At 39.6% G+C, this 10,175-nt stretch overlaps 4 protein-coding genes across 4 annotated transcripts; 2 read left to right on the top strand and 2 right to left on the bottom strand.

Annotated features, from left to right (window-relative positions):
- Window positions 1-560: 560 nt before the first annotated feature.
- NECHADRAFT_9946 (uncharacterized protein) lies at window positions 561-785 on the top strand (the record flags this gene model as incomplete). Its single annotated transcript, XM_003039063.1, has 2 exons — window positions 561-674; window positions 735-785. Coding segments are annotated over 2 exons (165 nt in total), but the record flags the coding sequence as incomplete, so codon positions are not given.
- Window positions 786-1,382: 597 nt separating this feature from the next.
- Window positions 1,383-2,064, bottom strand: NECHADRAFT_89522 (uncharacterized protein; the record flags this gene model as incomplete). Its single annotated transcript, XM_003039061.1, has 5 exons — window positions 1,383-1,439; window positions 1,470-1,492; window positions 1,539-1,591; window positions 1,665-1,853; window positions 1,940-2,064. The coding sequence occupies 5 exons, from the start codon at window positions 2,062-2,064 to the stop codon at window positions 1,383-1,385; spliced, it is 447 nt and encodes a 148-aa protein (XP_003039107.1).
- Window positions 2,065-2,791: 727 nt separating this feature from the next.
- NECHADRAFT_56730 (uncharacterized protein) lies at window positions 2,792-3,406 on the top strand (the record flags this gene model as incomplete). Its single annotated transcript, XM_003039062.1, has 1 exon — window positions 2,792-3,406. The coding sequence occupies one exon, from the start codon at window positions 2,792-2,794 to the stop codon at window positions 3,404-3,406; it is 615 nt and encodes a 204-aa protein (XP_003039108.1).
- Window positions 3,407-4,077: 671 nt separating this feature from the next.
- Window positions 4,078-4,699, bottom strand: NECHADRAFT_89520 (uncharacterized protein; the record flags this gene model as incomplete). Its single annotated transcript, XM_003039060.1, has 2 exons — window positions 4,078-4,392; window positions 4,436-4,699. The coding sequence occupies 2 exons, from the start codon at window positions 4,697-4,699 to the stop codon at window positions 4,078-4,080; spliced, it is 579 nt and encodes a 192-aa protein (XP_003039106.1).
- Window positions 4,700-10,175: the final 5,476 nt, after the last annotated feature.

Raw genomic sequence — 10,175 nt, 5'->3', positions numbered from 1 at the left:
ACTCCCCCCTTGCCTAATAGCTCCGCGATAAATAAAAAGAGCGCTTTCCTTGATTATTAAAGATAGTAATAAATATTCTCTTAATACCCGCTATATCTATTAACCCTAAGTATATATTCTCTAGAGCATGGCATATAATTTTATATAATTAAATACTCCTTACAGTATCGATAATTAAAAAGGGGGAGTATTTAAAGAGCTAGATTCGTAGTGGCATAATAGTAGGGTTATAAGTAGAGGAGGTTAAGTAGTATAAGTATATAGCAAAGGAGGGAAGCATTAGTGCTCTAGAGGAAGATATAGGCCTTTAATATTATTTACCGTATTAGCAATATATAGTTTAGTTCGCTATATGAGAATAAACTATATACTATAAACCATATAGGTCCATATGGCGTATGGCGTATAGTTAGAAAGCCTGCAGGCAAGCACACCAAGCAGCTCCCACTACCTATTAATCAAACAGCGGTAATTTCAAACAACATGACTCGATACAAGCCAGTTGGCGGTAAGTGACGCTCCTTGGACTCTTTGGTTCAGAACTCAGATTAATCTTCCAAGGCCCTGACTCGCAAACCTCTGAGACCGTTGGTGTTATCACTGACGTCTTGACGGAGCCTGGCATTCAAGCCGATCGAAATGTCCAGGCCAGCCCTGATTCTCCCCGATACGAGGTAATAGAAGCTGTCCACAACCAATCGTGTTGGGCAAGCGAAACTGACATCTACGTTTAGTTTCAGAATTCGAACACCGGCAAGGTCACTACGGCGTACGATGCCAACATTTATACATGGGCAACTTGTTCTGTTATTCTGTTGCTTGTTCTGTATAATATGTTAATATTTTTTTTATTCTGTTATTCTGTTATTCTGTTATATTATTATCATGTTATGGCTCTCACACTACTCTGTTATACCTAATGGAATAATAGAATAAACAGGATAAGTGAAATAAGCTTGCCTTCATTGCTTTTATCACATCTAACGCTGAGCGTGGGGTGGTGAATCACGTCTGATAATGTTAAGAGATGTTCTTGAGTAATTAAATTGTATTGAAAGCTGAATAATTAGATAGACAGGAGATGTGCGAATGAGCGAAACTATCCCTTCAATTGTGCGAAGCCTCCCGCCAGGTCACTACAGGGGTGTCTGCCCAATTAAAATGTAAGAATGAAAGGTACATCATTTCTCTCCTAAATTAGCCCGTGATACTTGTTCCAACAATTTTCTGAGTTACAAAGTGCGACTTCGCATTGCTCACATCCCCACCTTGATTGATGCCTCTTTTTATTGTCGTCAGGTTCCCCGGATGTACCTATCATGTGACAGAGGTGATGTGGGGCGGAATACCTTCCGGAGCCTTAACACAATCGAGGGGATGCTCTATTGCTCTTGTATTTGGACCGAATCGATTTCATGAATGTAATGACTATGAACTCGCTGTCGCATTTGGGATGTAGCATGACATACATAGAGGACAAGTGTAATGATGCCTTAGATACCATAAAACAATGCAACCCGAATGGAAGCTATGCCCACATGATAAGCGGCGGACGGTATCGCTATCTAGCATCGCCTCCAAGCATATAACACTGTATATAGTAAGGGGAGCGGTTAGTTCGAGATCACGAATGCATCATCTTGTTTGGTGATTGAGTAACTTACCAGGTGACAAACGAGTCGGACCAGGCCAAATACCCTTCTGTGCCTTGAAGTTTTGCCTCCTTTTTCACTTGCTTATACGTCCTCGGCGGAGCTATTGAGTCTAACTGCTTCAGATCGCTAGTCTCAGAGTTTATGCTGCTTGACGACTGTGCGTCCTCGGGGTCCTCTGGGCTTGCGAGCTGGTTACTTCTGGCAATTTTATATCTGTATCTTTCCTATCGTTAGGCCTAGAAATACAGACCGGTACTCGTCGGTTTGCGGACGAATATACTTACATGGCAGGAATGATATAAAAGACACACATAACGCCGAACAAGATAAGTGTGAAGAGCCATCTCTCGATTGGCCGCATCGGTGTTTGGTCGTCGAGGCTAGTTGGGGAAGTATTTGATATCGTCATGATTAGTTGGCGATCGATCAATTACATCACGTTCCCGCTTACCGAAATGCACGAAGCTCGTGGTATGGGGATTTATATGCTCTGCGGCTTGGTGTGCATGCCAGCTGCAAGTTGCCCGACCATCTGCTTAATATGGTTCTGATCAACCCAATCGAATTAGAAGTGATGCGATCATCGATGCGAATGATGCGACAAGTGTTTCTTGGTGTCCCATGTGATTGGACACATTGCAGCCATTTTTGACCTGAAGTTGCAGGCAAGGTGGGGTACTCGATATCTCTTTCGCAGTGGTGGCAACAGCCAGAATCTTCGGCCGCTGTCTGGTGATTTCTTGCAACCACCAGCAGGGAACTCGAGACCATTTGCCAGTGCAAACGTCATTATTATGACAAATACGTCGATATATGTTCGTTCTGCGTGATCTCGCCTGTACTGGGTTATTCAGCGCCATTCTAGAATCACAATTGGCAGGTTTCATGAGCCTTCGCGAAGATGTAGGAACCCTCGATCTCGATCTTCCTTCCATCAACCGAGTGAGTATAAAGCAAACGCTTCACATCCTTTGTCAACCCAGATTCTTCTCATCATCAGAACACATACAGAAAAAACAACAACCACCAAACTTGCAAAGCATTTCATGCACGCGTGCAGGTCAACTCTTTCTCGAACAATCTCACGAAACCTAAAGTATCTAGCACTCAAGCCTACCCTCAACCAAATACGCACAATGGCTTTCTTCCCGCGAAGCCTCTATGAATCCGACGTCTCTTTCGCTCCCCTCTTCCGTCTCCTTGACGACTTCGACAGCTACTCTCGTCAGGGAATGAGCGGCCGTCGCACTAGTATGCCGAGCTGGCAGCCCAAGTTCGACATCCGCGAGACCGGGGAAGCATATGAACTCCATGGCGAGCTCCCTGGTATCAACAAGGAGAATGTCCACATCGAGTTCACCGAGCCCCAGACTATGCTCATCCGCGGCAAGACTGAGCGCACCTATACTGCCGGTACCCCCCCTGCAGGCCTCATCGAGGGCTCTACCACGAGCGGAGCTATTACCGAGGCTGGCGAGGGGGGCAAGAAGGCCAGTGAGGAAGTACACAAGTCCGTCCCACACGATACCGGCACTGAGGCTACTGAGAAGGAAAAGCCCAAGGCCAAGGAGCCCGTCGACAAGGCCAAGTACTGGCTCAGTGAGCGCAGCGTCGGCGAGTTCTCCCGTAGCTTCAACTTCCCTACTCCGGTCGACCAGGCATCTGTGACCGCAAGCTTTAAGGACGGCATCCTCAACATTGTGGCACCCAAGGCCAAGAAGCAAGAGTCAAGACGCATTGCTATCAGTTAAGCGATTAACGGCAGCTTCCGAATTATGACAGCTTTGCGCTGTTTTTAGTCTTCTCATGATCAAGGCTATTAACACCTCTGTTTTCTGGCATGGAATTGGTCTTTGCTGAGATTGTTTAATGATGTATGAAATATTGATGGCTTGCCTTGATTTCCTAGTATGGTGCTTGCGCTCGTTTGTGCAATAGCAGAATAATAATCAACGGCATCAGCCAAATGAATCAAGTGGCCTTGCCATTATGAATAATAGTGCCCGTTAATCAAAGCGCTCGGCTGCCACGACGAAACGGTTTGGTCGGCAGTCCGAACGGCATCGAACGCCCAGACTGTCAAAAATTGGGTCCCGTGAATGGAGACTCGAGCGCAAAGATTCGGCTCAACGCTCAAGCCAATCTTCCTTGTAATGCCCCAAGTCACTCGGGCCACCACTGCGCTGGTTGTGAGTCCCGATTCTGCGAGGAGAGCGGTTCTCCTAATGCCTTCGACGCTGGCACATCATTATCTTGAAATGATCCATCTAGAGCTAAAATCTCAAATCATTTGACGTGGCGATAGTTCCAAGATATCCGGGTAGAAATCACCCAATCGACTCGAGACCGGTGATCGAATGGAGCTCATGATATCTCATTTCCTTTATCGCCAGGACTGCTATGATGGATATTTCTCAGTGTTTCACCTTTTTCCCATGCCTTTTGTTTGCTCCGGAATAGTCCTTACTGTCACTACGTAATTCAGTCGCGTCTCCGCAACGGCATGCGCGACCATGCCCTCGCCAAACGGCCACTCGTTGGCGATCTCCTCACTCTCACGCACGTTGCACTCAATGAACTGCTCCGGGCCGCCCATGCATGGGCACGATGGACGCACGTCCCCTGAACCCTTGCCGACGGCACGGAGCCCGTGCGGTCCAGATTGTAGTCGATTGTCGGCTGCAGCACGTAGTGCAGCGTGTCGCACCCTTGAGGGAGGACTATGGTGCCGTCCGGGCTTGCCAGAAGTGACTCGTCGTGTCGATTCTGACGAGAAATACCTGCCCCGCAGGCGCCTGGGCGAAGACAAGGACGCCATCCCCATGTTCCCACGGCTTGGATGAGCGCACAGCGTACTCGGTAAATTCTTCTGGCTCATAGTTGAGTCCTTGAAGGGCTGAGGTAGCGAAGGCTTTGGCGGCTTCGAGGGTGCTGTGCGTACCGAGGACATAGACGGAGCTCGTAGGACCCGAAGGTTCTTGGTAGGAGTCGATTACGGTGAGGACGGTGTGGTAAAGGAGCTCCGGGACGTCGTTAGCTATCATCGCGAATGTCCATGTAGTGCCTCTTGAGTAAATCGTGTTCAATGCGTATGGTAAATAAAAGTGCCTGTCAATGTACTAAGATGGGGAAGAATGGGAGAGGCAGAGTATATTACATGTTATAGGAGATACCGCACCATTCTAAGCCAACTGTTGTGTGACCGGTCATATCATGCTTGTTATCATGCTTGTGCACATGCATGTTATCAAGTTGCGGCCCTACGTTGTCATATGACCGCGGAATGTTCCGAAGTGTGATCGTGAAGAAAGCTCAATCAGGTAATGGTTGTGGTACGGAGGAATCGGATATGCCGCACCCTCAAAGGCTTGATGGTCAGGACAGGTGTTCACTTTTAGGGAGGAGAGAATGCTCCGCGGCATCCCGCATTATCTAAAAGGGCACTTCAAGCCGCACTTGATGCTGCTGGCAACGCCACTGGTAATGAGCTCTATGAACGGCCCTGTCTCGTCCTGCAAGACGCGTACATCAGACCAGCCAGATCAGACGGCGGCTCAGAAAAGACGACCGGGGGGCATCGCCTCCAAAAATGGCTTCCGTGCTGTGGCTACGTAACTCAGCTATCCACAGTGGCGCTTGGGATGGGCGCATCAAATTACGACTCGGTGTTGATAATGAGGCTTAGTGACGGTAAAGGCGCCCAGGGTGTGGATATGCTTGTTCAGGAGGTGACTTGGTTGCTGTGCCCGCGGACGAGCTGCGACGGAAGTGATACACAGCCCCAGGACAATTGGTAGATAACATCAAACTGCAACATAATTCCCATTAATTACTTAGGCTTGATCTAAGGTGATATTCTTCCTAAGGACAGTATTCAGCCCCAATCTCAGGACTGATAGCCCTCATTGGCCCTTTATCTGGGTGTATTAGGACGAAGCAACTGTTCTTTTGTCACCCTGTTCCTTGATCCGCCACCAAATGCTTGCTGTAGACGGCCGATCTGCTCCTCGAAAAGGTACCCAGAGCTGGCGGCTGCCCTGCTTTGTGGCCTAGGACGTTCAAGGAAACCTGGACTTAAGTTACGCAAGCTCACGCTGGGTATACGGAGCCCCTTAACCTCATAAACCCTGAAGAGTTATCAGGCTACTAGCTACTCACGATATGAACTCAAACTCGCTGCACCCATAGCGAGGCAATTTATAGAACTACACAACTAGAAGAATAATACTAAGTCGTAATAAGCCGCATGCATCATATCATGTCTCACCCGCCAGAACGCAGCAGGAACCTATCTCGCTCCTATATTCAACCATACGCTCCTATACCTCATAACGGGAATTGCTATACGGGCATGACTTATTGTAACATCTGATTCGCTAGATTTCCGTCGACCCATAGATATATCCCCGCAAAGGCAGTGAAGCCAGCTTCGCTAACAAAATCTCCCTTTTAGTGTAGAAGCGATTAGGTTGGGCCAGCCCCGGCTGGTCGGGTCTGTCGCTGTCGTTTTCGATGATGTGATTGATCGCTCGGGCTAGGTCTTCGGGTTCGGCACCTTGAATTGCCCTCTGAGCTATAAGGAGGCTCGAATTAGGATATAATGAAGATTTTTATCGTCAAGGGCTGGGAACTAGCAATGGATAGTTAATTATCAGATGGAGAGCGTCCCGTCAGTCACCAAGGGATAAAACCTAGAGGTACAAATTCGAGCTGTCGGCAGAACCGAGATGTGCTAACAAAAGAGGGTCCTATCCAATCAGATGTTACAAAAGTTATGCCTGTGTAAGAGTCATGCCTATATAGCAGTAGTAGTAGGTTTTATTACGCCCGGGAGAACTAGTCTTATCTCCCCAATGCATACGGACCTCTACTATAGTTACGACGAGGGGTTATAGCTAATTAAAATACATAAAATAAAAGGTACAAAATTCCTCTGCTAAATTAGGTAATAATAGAAGTCCCAGCAATATTTACTTTAATAAATCGCAATATCATAGATATAGTATCTAAAGGTAGTCTAATTACGCACTTTTAGCCGCTTCCTCTTCTTCTCCTTATTGCTACTAACCTCTATAAAAAGGCTCTATTCCAGGGCTTTTATTCTTAGTTACCCTTACTAATACCCTTAATAGGCTAGGTAATCTAATTTAATATAATAATTAATAAAATTAATCTTATAGTCTATATATTTATATTATAATTTAGCATCCTATAGATTATACTTATTCCCTACTTAATAAAGCTACCTTACCTAATTATTATAACTATAAGTATTAAACAATTCATTATAAATATACTCTCGCCACTTCCTATAATTTATATATCTTTTCCGCTTTAGCTACCCATAAAGTTAAATAGTATAGCTATTAATAAGGGCTATATTAAGAAGAAAAGTCCAAGCTAATACCTACCATAGGCCCCGGCATAAGGGATAATTATACTTATAATATAACCTTAATTAATTACCGCGGTTAATATAATTCATCTCATTATTATAAGTAATAGCCACTATTAGTATATTAATTATCTTAATATCCTTATCACTAAAAAAACAATATATCGGCTTAGCTTCTAACTTCTTAAATAATAACTTCTTCCTCTACTAGACGATACGCTTATTATTAGCGCTAATAAATACAATAAATAAAAATAACATAAGCTTATTATCCTTCTAAGCGATTTAATTAACCTAGGAATATATAATAAAGATAAATTAATAAGGTCTTCTTAGCTAAAAGTATTTAAAGCTAATACTTAATTATTAAGGGTTAATATAGCTTTAATAGCATTAAATTTATATATTTTTTTAACCTTATTATTATTATTCTTATTTTTAATTAATTCCTCGCTAATACCACTATTTATATAAGCTATACTAATAGCCCTATAGCCCTACTTATAGAGGTTATAAAAGAAAGGTAGGGATAAGAAGAGGTTATCTATAAATATATAATATATTGATTTTAGTAGTATTTTTATAAGGCTAATAATAATAGCTTAGGTCGAATTTATTATTTTATTATTATATTCTATATTATAGATTTCCTTTGCGGCCTTATTTAAGACCCTTTTTCTTTTCTTATACTAGGCTTATAAAGGTTATAATAATAATATCTATATTAAAATTTTAATATTAATAGCGCTATATTTTATATCTTTAATATACTATAGCTAGTAAATAAAGAAGCCTAGCTAGGCTATGACTTAAATTTTAAAGCCTATAGGGTTAGGCTTACTTTTAATAGTCATAATAGTATTACTTCTGCCCATATAGTAGATTATATACTTATTAATAGCTAGGTAAGAGCTAGGCTAGAATAGCTATATAGATATGGCTTATATATACTTAGACTACTCTTCGACGCCTTAAAATACCCTTAGAAATAATATAGTCTTATTAACTTAGGTATAATTAAAGGGGCAAAAATACCTATAGATAAGCTAAAAGTTATTATATAAGATAAACTTAATAAATAAGTACTTAGCGCATTAAGCACCGGGCTTAAGGCTCTCTTAATAGCTTTATATACTCTTTTCCTTATATACTCCTATATAAATAAGCACTATAATTATCGTTATTACCTCTAAAGCTATTAGACCTTCCTATTTATAGAGTTTTAAGGTTCACTTTATTTCGGTTTTCTAGCTATTAATCTAACCATTCATTTTAAGCCACGAGACCTAGATTTTAGTATATACGACCCATTTTTCAACGAGGGATAACATATATAATAAGCGAGTATTATAAACAAGCAAGTATTACAATTTGAAATTTCTTAGTATTTATTATTACTATGATAAGAGGATATGTCCTAAGGAATAAACCAGTCATACTAGTTTATATTAGCAGAGGAGAATATTATATAACCTTAAAGGGTAATATAATATTATATCTAGTAATATACTTAAAGGTATTAAGTATAACTAAGTTATATTAATAGCTAAGGTAGCTAATATATAAGAGAGTACTAATAAGTATATTCTATATACTTAGGGTATAATACCTAATTATTATCCTTATTATTCTAATTAGGGTAATTATATAAGTAATCATAGTAATCAGAGAAGTAATCACTATAATCGCTTCTAGTTTATCGGTGATTATACCCTAGTTAGTAGGGAATTATAGGGCTTCTTCTTTAGTATATAACTCGTGCTTAGTTAGGCCGTGATATAATATTTCCCCTCTATTAATCTTATCCCTAAGGCTATTAAAGCTAATCGCCTAAATTTTCCTATAGTTTATTAGAACCTTCCTCTATAAATATTTCTAGTAGTACTAATAGCATATTAAAAGTAAAATCTCGGTCTACCGCGTATTATTATTACTTATTTAAGCTTATTAAAGAGATAGGTTATAAAGTTATATCTTATTCCTATTATGCCTAGAAGCACTTAAAGTATAAGATACTCGAGGGTATTTCTCGTTATTCTAAATATATCTATTAAGGCCATGCCTATAATAGTTCGGGGGTATTAGTCTCTGCTAGTTAATATAGCTATATTTATTATATTTTTCTTTCCTATTAACTTTTAGTAGTATCCCGCTTAGTGGCCGAGAAGTATTATCTAGAGCTTAAGGAAGAGAGGGTAAAAGAGGAGTTAATCGCTTTATAATAGTAGATAAATAAGTAGCTATCTTATCTAATATATTTTTATTATTAAAAGAAGTAAATTTATAAGCGGGGTATAAAGATAATATATTAGGGTCTAAATTCCTTAGATAAGTTAGAAGAGTTAGATCGCTGCGAGGCCGAGGCTATTATTAATGCTTAGTCTTTTAGGGCTATTAATATTATTAATTAGTCGGCGGTCTTTAATTTTAGTATTAATTCCCTTCCTTCCGGAGTTATTAATAAAAATCCTATAGTAGGTATTATACGCTAATAAGGTATTCTAGTGGTTCTTATATATTCTTAGAGTTAAGATAATTCTTTTATTTAATAAAATATATTATTTTACTATTAATTTTATTTATATTAAGGATAGCTTTTATAATATATTCTTTTAGTCTATTAACTTTTATTTCTAGTTTATTATTTATTTTTACCTAGATAATATCTTATATTAATTTAAGTAATAAAATATAAAAGATTAAATAAAGCTTAACCTTAAGTAATAAATCTAATTTATAATTATATTTTAAGATCTTTTTCTTAATTTTATAGGGGCTAATATATTTATAATTAAGTTTTTTATTTTATTATTTTATTTTAATATTTTTTATTATGAGATAAATTATATCTCCCTCTAAGAGGATTAATCCCTTAATTCTTTTCTTATTTATATAATTTATTATTTTATTTCTAATAAATTTAAGCTTTATTTATATTTCTTTATATAAATTTTTTAATTAATTATTAATAAAGATTATTTTAGGATTAATAATAATATCTTAGGTTTATTAATAAATATTTAATATAAATCCGAAGTTAGCGTAAATTAATATAATTTTTATATTCTTATTTATAGCTATATTATAGGCTAGCTAAGCGACTAATAGCTTCTTAACCTAATTAA

Source organism: Fusarium vanettenii, assembly GCF_000151355.1.
Source record: "Fusarium vanettenii 77-13-4 unplaced genomic scaffold NECHAsca_191_unmapped, whole genome shotgun sequence".
Lineage (NCBI taxonomy): Eukaryota > Fungi > Ascomycota > Sordariomycetes > Hypocreales > Nectriaceae > Fusarium > Fusarium vanettenii.
The sequence above is the reverse complement of the archived record's forward strand: the minus strand, read 5'-3'. Positions and strand labels throughout refer to the sequence as shown.